The sequence below is a fragment of the Nelumbo lutea genome, chromosome 5, assembly GCF_056320005.1.
Source record: "Nelumbo lutea isolate HS-2025 chromosome 5, American lotus-T2T, whole genome shotgun sequence".
In the NCBI taxonomy this organism is placed as follows: domain Eukaryota; kingdom Viridiplantae; phylum Streptophyta; class Magnoliopsida; order Proteales; family Nelumbonaceae; genus Nelumbo; species Nelumbo lutea.
Genome location: NC_142688.1, coordinates 21,118,444 through 21,132,578, shown reverse-complemented (window position 1 = coordinate 21,132,578; position 14,135 = coordinate 21,118,444). Strand labels below are relative to the sequence as shown.

General features: G+C 38.6%; 1 protein-coding gene across 1 annotated transcript; it reads left to right on the top strand.

Moving 5' to 3' along the window:
• Positions 1–8,878: 8,878 nt before the first annotated feature.
• LOC148850882 (glycine-rich RNA-binding protein GRP1A-like) lies at positions 8,879–9,950 on the top strand. The gene is made up of 2 exons (XM_088947371.1): positions 8,879–9,093; positions 9,402–9,950. Exons 1-2 carry the CDS (start codon positions 8,980–8,982, stop codon positions 9,738–9,740), a joined length of 453 nt encoding a protein of 150 aa, XP_088803497.1. The 5' UTR covers positions 8,879–8,979; the 3' UTR covers positions 9,741–9,950.
• Positions 9,951–14,135: the final 4,185 nt, after the last annotated feature.

The following is a 14,135-nucleotide window of genomic DNA, read 5'->3' as shown; positions in this document are numbered from 1 at the left end:
TTTCCTTTTGTTTAATCTCTTCTGTTAGTGGTGCATTGGTGCGATTCATATCATTTGGTTTCAAAAATATGAAACGCACAATCTAAATTTTTCTATTAATTGGTGTGATTTTTTTCTTTCCATCACAAAATGTTATTTGGTCTCAAACGAGGGAAGTGGTATTGTTGAACTTTAATCGTATACGAGAAGAAAAGTAAGGCTTTGAGTCTGGGAGAAAGGGGTCGGTTACATGAGTGGATAAGTTGCTTAATGCGACAACACTCTGGATTGGAGCGTCGCCATGTGACCCTCTGATCTGCGTTCTGTCTAAGGCTGCCCTCGATTTAGTTGGGAGGTTTTGCGCTTGGCGGTGTTCTCAAGTGGGTCTAAATTTTTTATCCCCTTCAAAATTTTCGTATTTTTTTATTTTGCTTCTTTTAAAATGTTTGCACTTTCTTGAAACAATGTACTGATGTAGAGTCCTCCTAATATAATATTATATTCAAAATATATTTATGTACTATATTCAAAATATAAAAAATCAAAGAAGCGAATTGGTTTTGGTTTAATTACCAAAGAAATCGGTTCGGTTTAACCAAACCAAGGATACCCTTGCGTGTAGTCCGCGTCATAGATTTTTCCTATAAAAATTTTATTAATATATTAATAATATTAAATTTAATATTTAAATAATGAAAATGGTATATAAATGTATATGACCGATCTTAGGTATTCATATCCATAGTTATTATTATAATCGATAATAATTATAAAAAATTTATAAATTCATGAGCTTACTGTTGGAAGTGCCAACAGAAAGGCTGTAAGCGCTGTTGACCGAAGCCGAACTCAGAATAAAGTGCGCATGTTTGTGTGAAACAACGAGTGATCATGTAAACAGGGAGGGGGATGAGTGAGAGGTTGGGGGTAGGGGGCAATGACTGCATTCGGTCGTGTAAATTGTTAAGGGTAAATATGGTATTTAAAAAATTAAACTGAGTCAAAATACAAGGGAGGTGTATAAGATTGTTAGAAAATCTAGGGAGGCTTTACAATTTGCCTCACAATGTCCCAGTGACTAATAATAGCTCTCTGACTGGTGGATGAGAATTGACAATTTGAAAGGAGATTCCTCCTTGAAGAAAAAATGTGAGTGTTATTTGTTTCTTTGGAAAAAATGGAAATTATTTCCTCTCTCCCAATTAAGTTGAACGGGGGCCCTAAACTTTTTCCTAGAGCTCAATGCTTCCACTGACTTGGACTATACTGTGTTATCCTTGATGAGTTTGTGTTGGAAACCCAGATGCATCTCATGAATCCATTAAAACTAATTAATGGCTTGCATTGCTTCTTAACCACGTTGGTTCGGTTCGGGATGTGGAAGCTTTCAATCTTGGTATCGTCGGGTCCATCAACGTGGCTGAAGGTTGGGCTGCCTTTCCTAAAAGGCCCACAATTTATAAAACTTAGAGGAAAACAGGTCCTCCATGGAGAATGAAATTTACATCGAGTGCTTGCATTTGAAGCTGTTGTTGGATCTAAAGTTAAATGTTCACACGTGTTTCAACTTTCACGAAATTTACCTCACGGTAGACTAATTTGCTAATGGCATGGTCATGGATGTTTCTTGTCTTCCTTTGCCTCGTTCTCTTATTGTTTTCTAATCTTGAATTTCTGCCATGCACAGGATGTTTTCTAATCTTGAACTCGAACATGCTAAGAATTCTGATTGCTATTCCACACAAGACTCAGGCTCTATTTTCTTATCTATGTTATTTTATTATTCAGATAAATAATAAAATAACTATTTTAGCCATAAAAAGTCATTATTAGAAGGAAATGTTTTATCTCATTCAATTGTTGACAACTTTTCTACCAGATAGAAAAATTATCCACCTGTGAGATAGGCATCACTTGATAAGATAAATGATACCCATAAAAAATAATTTTTCGGCGAACTCAAATAATTTTGAAAAAAAAAACATTAATATCTTTACCGATGAGAATCAAAATCCCATTAACTAATTCTCCCTGAAAATCCCTCCCCCCCCTCCAAAAAAAGACCCTGAAGAGCCAAAGAGAAGTGGTATTATTTGGTCTAGCACTAGCACTGCAGCTGTCTGTAAATGGAACCAAAGGACACCCACATACGGTGGGATGTGACAGTGAGATCGGTGTGAGGCACACTCAGAAGCCCCTCCCCACTCTCAATAACAGAAAGTTATTATTTTTGTCTTCCTAATTGATTTTACTGGAGCTAGTTAAAATTATTTAACTAGATTCAGTCGCCGATTACCCATTAGGGATTTATTCTCCAAAGTTCTCTCTCATGTCGCCGATCTCCATTTGAAACTAGATGCCATACTCTCTCTCTCTCTCATTTAATTTTAACCATTACACTATCACTTTCTCTTATTCATGTCTATGGTTTGAAGTTCCCCACTTCCCTTTCTAGTGTTTCTAGTGTTTTAATGAACAAATAATACAATCAGAAATTTCAGCAATTTCTGAAATATTTGCAATGTACGTACTATAAATTTTTGCAACTTGAATCTGGGATTTATATTTTACATCCCCATTGATCATAAAATATTGCCACATAAAAGATTTTTGGTCATCTAATTTCTAGAAATAATCAAACTAGTGGACATCTGGCTTTATATTTATTATGGACTCTTTTGTGATGGCTGAAACTTTGATTGAGCCTTTTTTTCCTGAATGTCAGTATATTTGGGCTTTCCAGTTTTTTCACCTAACAAAGCTTATAAGGCCAGCTATGTAATATCCATTTCACAAAGTAGAGGCTACTTGTAAAAGCTCTCCCAAATTGGCAATAATTTTCCCAGATTTTGAGAGGGGGAAAGTTGGTCAATGAGATTTTAGTTTTCATTGATCAAGAATTATATGTTTTTTTTTTCAGATTTATGTGGGGAAAAGAAAAAGTTTATTTTCCTGAGTACCGGGTAAGTGGTACCCATCTCCTAGGTGGGTAAATAATTTTCCCACCTAGAGGAAAGTTGCCAACACTTGAATTCGACAAAAATGCCCCTTTTAATAATAGATTTTTATGGATAAAATGGTCATTACCTTATTTACATGAAAAATAAAAGAACATGTTTCCCAAGAAAAACTTACACAGGTAACTGCATTTACCTAGGTTGTTTTTTAGAAAATTGTTTCTTAAACAAAAACACAAAAAACATGTTTTCATCTTATTATTCTTCATATAATTTCTATATTACAAAATTGCTTTTGTTTTAAAAACCAGTATTATGTTGGTTTTAAAAACATGTGTTGTTTTTTTTATACAAAGCCAACTTATTTTTCTCTTTGCAAACAAAAACAGAGTTCAGGAACCCTTTTTTTTTATGTGACGATTCCAAAAATAAATGAAAACAAAAACATTCACGTTGTAGTATGTCCCCTAAATGGACAAGGTATAATGCACATGAAGGTTCAAAACAGCCTGAACTATTTTTCTAAACAGGGAAAGCTTTCCCATTCCAAGGAAAGCTTACACCCTGTGTTCCATCACTCCAAATAGAAATTTGAAATGAAACGTATTTACAGAAGTCTGGGCTATGATTTGGAAACCATGTTTTGTTTTTCTCCATCCTTATTTTTGCTACCGGTACCAATGTTTTAAAAACCAGTCGAGAACTGGAACTGTTTTGGCCACTGGTTTTTGGATAAATGATTTGATCATTCGGTTCAAATGGATGATCCGTTGTAATTTTAAAAAATTAAAAATTAATTAAAATAAAAAATGGCCAAAACTTGGATAATAATTTAATTGCCTGAGTCAAGGTTTTTAAAACCGAACCGAACAACGAACTAGTTAGGGGTTCGGTTCTCAGGCGGTCGAATGGTCCGACCTTTCGTATCGAATGGATGGCCTATTCTAACAAAAGAAAAAAAAAACTGGCCAAACCGTTGAACTGTTCAAACGGTTTAACCACCCAGGTCAGCTGTTGTCTGACCAAATAAACATTTTTGGGAAAAATAATGGTTTTAGGGTAAAACGGAAACGATCACCTGACTGATTCTCGGTTTTTCTGATCCAACGGTCCGTTCCAATCTAGTTTTAAAAACTATGGCTGAGTCAATAAGATGCGGACCAAATCAACAGTTTTTCATAAGATTCGGATTAAAGGATGAAATAGAACTAGTTGACTAAACGGTTTCTAGGCCAAACGGTCCCACCGTCTTGATCAACAAGAGTTCAAAAACCACGAAGGTACTATGAGTGATCCTTGGAAGCAATGGGTCCAAAATCATAAACCTGGAACCAAAAAGTGGCGAAAGTATAATACTTTGAAAAGCAAGGCTCGGAGCCCACCATATTCAGTAAATTGATTTTAGTAAGGGGACACATATTGTGGTTGGTTATTACTGGGGTGGACAAAAGCCAGTGGTCAGTGCTTCACACGTCCCCACTGCCCATGGTGTAGAATTATTAACCTGCTTTTTCATAGAACTCAGCAGCCTTCATTGTGGCCTGGGGGAAGATATGCCTTAATGACTTTTCGAGTTTGCGACAAAATATCCGTGGCAATTTAGCCAGCCCATTTGCATATCTATTTGTGAGACACAACAATATTTTGGCCTTTTGGGTCTGGGCTGCCGTAACTCTCCACCATGGACCCCAATTACTTGTCAACTATGTCAAGTTTTGCTAATTGAAACTGAGCCTGGATGTAAAAACTCTGACAGTAAAAAGCCCATTTGGCCCATTTCCTTGAACTCCCAAGTCCCAACCTTTTGGTGGCAGCAGGATTTGATTCCAAGTCATAATCTCTGTCGGTCTGAAGGTGGAGTCATGTGGTAATCTTTGTTGCACCTCTATTAGTGCATCTAATATGGATTTAGTACATGGATAACTTGATTTACGGATTTATCTTCACCTAGTCCTTCCTATGCAGTAATATTTTTTCAAATAAAGTCGTATGAAAAAAGGGTCTTTTTAACAAATTCAAGTCAAGGACACGAAATTGTTACTTTACTCCAATTTTAGAGGAAAACAAAAAATCACTTGGTGAAACAAATCAATTGAGATCTCCTGCCTATAGAATCCTACCCACAAGACATTACGGTATACATTGGGAACATTTCTCCCTAAATAGTAACATGTAAATAGCTGAGATGTGAAACACATTGATCCCAAATACCGAGTTGGGATTTTGGGAACACGAGTAAACACAATTCCTAGCTCAAATCTTACGACTACGAGTTATTTATTAATACCGCTCTTTCATCAACTCTTCAAATTCCAAATGCAGCGATAAAAGTTTGGAGCCGTTTGTTGAATTAATAATATATTTTTTTTTAATCTTGTAATTGATAGAGTACCAGAGAGTATACGATTGACATATTTGATTGGCCGCATGAAAATCACTTATTAGATTTGTTTTATTGATTTTTCGAATGTATTTACACCCACCCCTCCTATATACATCATCAGCCCCATGAATTGAGAAATTCCCGAGTTGAATTGTAGATCGCATTAGGAATTCTAAGAGTTCAAATCAAGTCCCCACAACATCCCCCCCCTAACATTCCACATCACATCCTCTCTGTGTATTGAAAACATCTTCCAATATCATAATATCTAGGATTATCATTGAGAGATGTTCCTAACACACGGAGGAGTAAATTCAAATTATAGAATGTCATTTTATTGGTAGGAAAAGGTAAGGGTGTACAATCCGTTCGATTAGAATCGATGACCTAATTGATTATTTGGTTTAACCATTTCTCTCAATCAAATAGAACTGAACTACAGTTTAGAATCAAATTAACCCTAATTGAATTTAATTTGGTTCGGTTTTAATAATTAATGAATAATTAATTGTTACTCTTTAATCTAGGTTTTAATAATTAATGTAAGCTTTAATGAACAATTGATACAACTATACTCATTTATTGAATACTTTAGTGATTAATTATTAAAACAACTACACCCATTTTCCACAAATAATTAATGAATAAATAAATAGTATTGGTATTAATATATACTTTAATTGTTTATAGTCCATGAACAATTTAATTAACTATTATTAATTAAAAGTTAGAACAGGCCTAATACACAATGGGGAATTGAGAATTGACCATTGGAAAAGATGATAATTATTAATTAATAAGTATAGATTATTAAATAAAATATTATATATTTAATAGACTTAATTAGATACAACCACTAGTTTGGTTGAAAATCTCAACCAAATCGAATCGAAACTAAAAACTGGTTTTTTAAATAAACAAAAACTGAAACGAATCGACATCTGAATCAACCGAACCATACTAGCTTATTTTGTTTGGTTCAATTCGGTTTTCAATTTATCATCTGAATTTGAACACCCTTGGCAGGACCCAAAACTTGATGCTAATGCTATAGACATAGTGTAAAGAAATTGGTCAAGGAAATGAATGAAAATCTAAGAGTTCTTTTTTTTTTTTGAATCTCTTTTTACTTTCCACGGCTAGAGTCAAAGAGGGGCAAAGGCAATGAGTGAAGAATAAAAGGAAGCAAAATGGTCCCACTAAATGGATCTACACGACACATCTGGAATGTTGTGAGTATTGTAGCATCTCAAAGTGTTAATGGTCTACACTCCTAAAATCACAATACATAGATGCAACATATTGGAGAATAGAGCTTTAGATTTATCAACCATACTTGCTTATCTTGAAGCGAATTTGAAATTTGGTTTGATTAAACCCCACTTGCATCGGATTTAGATTCAGCTCATTCAATTAAGAACCAAGTATCATGGTATTAAAATATGTAAAACAATAAAACTTATACTATATAAAGTGAATACGTGCTTTGGATTTTGTATAACTCATACAAAATTAAATCCAAATACCATACCATATTTCATGTATCATTAATACTTATTTGAATATATGCATAACATTATATGTGGTCGTTTAGATATATGGTTTTTATATGTGAAATATTAAATGTAATTTATCTTATATATCATATATCTAATGTTTTAAAAACCGACTCAAAGGCCAAACCATTGTTGCCTTTGGGTCGTAGGTCAGTGGTTCAATTGTTTGAGTCGAACAAGTCAGATCATCCCATATGTATTTAAGGTATATATGTATGTATAAATATATATTTATAAAAAAATAGTGTATAATTATGTTTTAGATATGCTATATTTATTTTTATATTTAATTTATGTTTTTTAATTCAATTTAATTTTTTATTTATAAAAATATTAAAAATAGCAAATTGAGGCCAAAAAAGGGATTTTTCACGAAAATAGCTAGGCAAGGCGCCTATGGCTCATTGGGATGCATAGATCTCGAAAAGTTGCCCAAAAGAAAAAATATCACCCCAGTTAGACATTGGAGTGCAAAGTTATGATCTCCAAAAGTTCGCATGCATTAAGTGTGCAACATGCGACCCGATGATCACGTTGAATGGGTCAATTGTTGAATCGGTTGGACCGGATGGTTCTTGACCAAGTCAATGGTTTTTTATTGGACTTGACCTAGAATCCTTGTTGAATGACAACTCGAGTGGTTGAATTGACTAGGTTAACGATGGGTTGAAAACAATGCATATATCATATAATATGCATATAATATTTATTTTATATGCTATATAATATAAAAATGTATATATAATATTTATTTTAATTTTTATATTATGTATAATATAAAATGTAACATTAAATTACATATATTTCAAAGTATGCATAAATTGATTTAGGCTTGTGTTGGGATGTGCAGCTAGATGCCATGACACTAGGGATAAAAGGATGCAAACGGATCGGATTAGAATTAGGGTATATTTGAATCCAATCTGACACTGATCATGGTCGATCCAATTGGATTTGATAGGCAAGGATTTGAATTCGAATCTGATCGGGAAGTTGAATCTTCGGAATCCAATCCGATTTATTTTATTTAATAATTAATAAAGTATTAAAAGAAAAATAAAATATACCAATTTAAATAAAGAAAAACAAAAAAATCCAAATATTTTTTAATTATTTTCATATATATATATTATAACAAAATAAATAATATAATAATTAAAAAATACAATATAAATAAATAAATAACATGTATATATGTAATATATATTTGTATAAATACATATATAACATATAGAATCTTATGGTTTGGATAGAAGGTCATCTGAATCCAATCCACATATAAGATCGGATCTCAAATCGGATCGAATCCATTTGCACCCCAGATGCCACTATTTTAGCTTTGAAGGACTCCGGTCTCCCGGGTTGGGTGAGAAGTGAGGACACAAAAAACTATGCCCAATTCGGAATTGTTGGGTCGGGTTGGTGATAGTGATCCATGTTCCCAAAGATATTTTTTTATTTTGTCGACGACATATGGCTGTTATAGTCATTACGCCACGAAGATATTTTTGAATTTCAACTACCTATCTATAAATATATTATTTTTATCTTTCTTCGTAGCTTATCCAACACGTCAGCGTGGGACCATGCGGAATCAAAGCTGAAGTCTGAAGACGTTCGTCATGCAATATCTGTCTTTTCCTTTTCTGACTCTTAAGAAAGTGTTTGGTTATCAATGTAAACTTACTCCTACACAACTTGGCGCTAGTTTTTGAATTATTACGAGTCTACGCTTACGCTACATCCTAGATTCTAGACACGTAGGCAATAAGGCAAACCGGACGGATTACTAATACTGGTCAGAGATAGAGCAGTGTCCAAACACCCTCCAAGCAGAGCGGTTCCAACTTTGCAAACGCAATGCACGGCTGTGAAGTAGACCGCACGTAAACACGTGCTTTGGGTGCGGCATACCGGTAAACCCTAACTAACCCTGGTTAGACCGAAAGATAGAGGGGAGACTTAACTATAAAGGTAGGGTGTGGGGGGTTCAGGGTTTCCTCGTGCTTTTGGAGGCGGGTTCTCTATCCCCCTCTTTCGATTCCTCTTTCTTCGTGTCTTGCTATTTTCCCTTTTCTTGGTTCAATTTCGCAGGGTTTCTGCCATGGCTTCTGCTGAATTTGAGTTTCGATGCTTTGTCGGTGGGCTTGCATGGTCCACTGACGATCAATCCCTCGAGAGGGCTTTCAGTGCTTACGGCGAGATCCAGGAATCAAAGGTCCGTTTTAGCGAGGCTTCAGAACTTTGCCCGATGCAGAGATCGGATCAGATCCCGATGAATCGATTCGGCTTTGTTGATCTGTTTTGTGTTCTCTGATATCGGTGGCTATGTTCATCTGTATTCTGTTCCTGTTATCTCTGTTACTTTAATTGATCACCGGAAACGGTATGTGTCTCCGTCTTTCCAGAGGCGTAGATCGATCGGTTTGGGTTCAGATCTTGTGATTTTCTTTTGTTGAATTCATGTTTTTGTTTTGGTTAGGCTTGATCTTGTTCTGACGTGACCCCTTGTTTGATTGTGTGCAGATCATCAGCGACCGCGAGACTGGTAGATCGAGAGGGTTTGGTTTCGTCACCTTCCGTGATGAGCAGTCCATGAGGGACGCTATCGAAGGGATGAACGGGCAGAATCTCGACGGTAGGAACATAACGGTCAACCAAGCGCAGTCAAGGGCTAGCGGTGGCGGTGGCGGTGGCGGTGGTGGATTCCGCAGCGGTGGAGGTGGAGGTGGCTATGGCGGTTATGGTCGCCGTGATGGTGGTGGTTACAACCGCAGTTTAGGCGGCCGTGATCGCGGGTACGGAGATCGTGGATCTCGCTACTCGAGGGGTGATGGGTCTTCCGACGGAAACTGGAGGAATTGATGTGCCGAATATGTTTGGGTCTGGGTTTGGGTTGTTGTGTGTTACTTTGGTTTCCGTAGATGTTTTTGGAGCTCTTAATCTTCTAGGTTCTTCAACGGGAGCTCCCGTTTTTGACCGCTGGTTCTTGTCCTTGTCTTACTCGTTGTTATGGTTGTTCTGATAATCTTAGAAAAAAAGTAGAATAGAAAGTTGTATGGTTTCGGCCCAAAATTTCTTGCCGCTTAAACACTTCAGTTATTAGTGCGTTTCTTGTTATTTGGTTTCAGACGATGGAAATGGTATTGAACTTTCGTTGTATACATAAGAAAAGTCTTGCTTGGAGCCTGTTAGTCACTTAGTCCGACGTGTTTGCCCGACCTCTCCTAAGTCGGGCTTGATACGCTTGCGGGCTTTTCTTTTGGTTGAAACAGCAAGGGTGATTAGATCGAACGATACAGATCAACTTATTTTGTCTTATTTGGCCAGTCGGTACAAACAACCCAGACTGTTTTACTCCGTCTAGCCAACAGGTGGGCAACGTCTGTTTACATAACACAGAGGGTCCTTACATGTACAACTAGCACCGAAACAGGGGAGGCCGCGTTCTGTGCACTCATCGGTGCACCGGACGAGTGCACACCCTCGAATGAGAGGCGAACACGTCATTTCTTTCGTGTTAATTACGAAATAATGTAAATTTTCTCCCGAACTGGCCATTTTTTTAATCTCCATCATTTTTGACTCCTGTACCGAATTCAAACATTCACCGGCGATTTATTGCAAATAGGCGTTATTAATGTAAATTTTCTCCCGAACCGGCCATTTTTTATTCTCCATTTTTTACTCCTTTACTGAATTCAAACATTCACCGGCGATTTACTGCAAATAGGTGTTATTAACGCATAAGCCACCGGCAGCGGGAATAAATTGGCCGTCCCCGCCTTGATCGGGTGACAGGAAGTCTGATGGTCGCCTTGATCGTTCTCACCAGCGAGGAATTAACAACCAACTCCAAATAAACTCCGGTAGAAGAAAGGAGGGGAGAGATGGAATGGGTTGCGTTGAATTCAGATCGGCTGCTTTAATCGGCCACAATAGGAAACCCACCGGTGTTGACTATCCTTCGTTCCCGCCGTTGTTGACCCACCTTTGTTCCTCTGAAGAAACCCGTAGGTGTAAGGCTTCGATCTGTTTGTAAAGAGAACAGGAAGCCCTTGTAAGAAGTGGAAAAGGCGGCCAACAACGGCGGGAGATGGAATTAACAACCAACTCCAAATAAACTCCGGTAGAAGAAAGGAGGGGAGAGATGGAATGGGTTGCGTTGAATTCAGATCGGCTGCTTTAATCGGCCACAATAGGAAGCCCACCGGTGTTGACCATCCTTCGTTCCCGCCGTTGTTGACCCACCTTTGTTCCTCTGAAGAAACCCGTAGGTGTAAGGCTTCGATCTGTTTGTAAAGAGAAAACAGGAAGCCCTTGTAAGTAGAAAAGGCGGCCAAAAAATTTACTGCCGGAGTTCTCACCGCCGATGGCCGTGCCGTATTCTGACCGGCCGCTGCAATTGGCCACAACAGGAAGCCCACCGGTGACCCGTGTTGACCCACCTTATTTCGCCTGAAGAAACCCGGTGTAAGGCTTTAATCTGTTGAAAAGAGAGAATAGGAAGTCATTGTAAGAAGAGGAGGAAGAGGAGGTAAAAAAACTTTCCGCCGAGTTCTTGCCGTTGATGGTTTCTGGTTTGGGTCACCGTCCGCTACTGTATGGTTGCCGATGTGTGGGTATGGTTCGGTGGAGAGGTTTTCAGACAATCGAATATTTTTGTTTTTTTGTGGCCGGTTGAACCGGTTATCGCATGTTAATGGTGCAAAGCTCTTTTAACGTTATGAATCTTGATCTTGGATGCGTGGTCGATTGTGGTTGGTGGGTTCACGCATCTGGTGAACCCACGGTGCCAGAACGCGGACTTATACAGAGCATCCAAGTCAAAGCCATAGCTTATTGGATGGGAGAGGAAGCTGACGGGCCCGTTTGGCAAGTGCTTTTGAGAATATCTTATTGTAGCTTTGATAGTCAAAAACTCGTTGAGATTTTGAGTCTTTTCGTACGAGATTGAAAGATGAGAAGTTTTATTTGGAGTTTTTCGAAATCAGCCTAAAATGGGTTTTTTGTGTTTTCTCGGGCTAGATCTTCGATGTGTTAAATAGAAATAGATTGATTTTCGGTCTTCTTGGCTTGTAAACAGCCGAAAAACCACATGGAAAGATGTGCCAAATGCTCATGCAGTTTAACCAAAAGATGCCATTGAATTAGAAACAAAAAACGATTAGTGATCCTTTCTTTCTCTTGCACACTGAAATCTAATCAAGTTGAAATCCACTGCTTGAAAGAAGAAATGTGGGTTCCTCTAAGTGAGATGACAACCAGACTAAAATAACACAACATTAGAAACTCAAGGCCTGTTCGTTTGCTTTGAAGTCTGACATTGAAAGTGCAATAATTACATTAAAGAGTTATATTGGTATTGGTGAACTTTTCTTTCCTCTAAATTCTGAATGCAGAGAATGATATTATGAATTTTGAAAATGATCAAATATTCATTTCGGTCCCATGTATGAGAGTTTTTGTTTATCTTTTTAGGGGTATCATTGGAAAACAAAAAAGTTGTATGATTGCACTTTAAGAAATAAGAGATAAGAGAAAACAGACAACCATTTTTCTCGTAAAGTTGTATAATTGCACAACCCTCAATGACCCGATGACAAATATCATATGTGGCAAACTTTCTTTTATATAGGTTTTCTTTCATTGCAATATCATTTAAACATTATTTCCATACGAAAATTTTAATTTTTGAGTCTACTTTTGCTTTCCAAATCTCAAAACCATTGAGATTTTTCAAACCCAACATGGTTGCATCATTATTAATGTTATTTCCCACTTAGGCGTGACACCTACTTTATTGAATAGAAAAGGTAAAGATTTGAGATTGTTCACTTTTTTTCAACGTTTGTGATGGAGCGCAAACCAGCCGATCTTAGCTGTCAACGATTTCGCCTCTGAGCTGGAGCAACGGGGAGCCTGAAACGGGAAAGATGAGGGAACTCCAGGGTTAACCCAGTGAGATAACTCCGAAGCTCAAGTTAGTATTCTCTCAAAGGCAAAGTATAGACCAGATGGCGCAAAGTTCACATACCTTGTTGTTGGGGGTAGGGGGACTTTTATAACCACTTCGCGCACTCGCTCCGAAGCCCTTGTTAGGTCGGGTATGATTACCCTTGCATCTGTTAGTTCGGGTGTCGTCCTTTCTGCTGGGACAGAGCCGTCACTGCCTTTTGTCGGAACCGTCTCTGTAACTAGAGATCACGGTGTCGGGAGGCGGTGGCAGGTGGCCGTTTGGAGTGCGGCCAAGCATTAGATCCCAAGTCAGTCAGGTGCGCTGCCCTTGAGTACGGACTTCCTCGGTGTCAGAGATGGTACGATTTGTTTGGTTTTTACGTCCTGAGGGCGATGTGGTGGAGTGGTGAGTGAGGCGAAGTCTTGAGTTTCGGAGGTATGTCCTGTGTTGCTAAGGTAGGCCAGTTCGGCGAGGTGTGTCCCGAACTACTATAAGGCAGGCTAGTTTGGTGAAGTGTGTCCCAAACTGCTACAAGGTAGGCCAGTTCGGCGAGGTGTGTCCCGAACTGCTACAAGGTAGGCCAGTTTGGTGAGGTGTGTCCCGAACTGCTATAAGGCAGGCCAGTTCGGTGAGGTGTGTCCTGAACTGCTTCAAGGCAGGCCAGTTCGGGTTACTGTCTGGCTTGGGGACGAAGGGAGAGTTCGAGCTCCTAGTAGGGAGTTCGGACCGCTGGTAGGGAGTTCCGTTCGCTGGTTTCTCCCCTTTGCGCTCGCGTTTTAGGCGTGCTTTTGTGCCGAGCTGTTGCCTTTGCCACATGTCACGTAATGTGAGGTTGGGCCAAATCTTCCTTCATCAATTGCCCCCCACTCCTCGCGCCAAGGGTCTTGTCCTGGCGCGGGGAGTTTGCGAGGTGGTAGGTGGATTTGTCCCATTTTTCGAATCTTGATAGCGCGAGGTGCTTTGCCAGGGTTCTTCGGTTTTCTGGAGCGTCCAAAAAAGGCGGAAGATGTGCCTACTACTTATAGCTGTTGACGGATGTGGCAGCACGCGTTTATTTTAAATTTCAAAAAATCGCGCCGCTGGGATGTGATAGCGGGTCTTCCAATTTTGAAAAAAGCGCGCCACTGCCGTTTTGAGGGGATGTGCGCTGGCAGTTTTGTCATTTGCAAGGAGACGTATGCGACGCGTTGTCAGTTTCAAAAAGACGTGCGCCGACGTGACGTCGATTTCAAAAAGATGTGCGCTGACGTTTCGCTCTTTTCGAAAAGACGTGCGCCAATCACGTCTCGATCTCAGGGGAC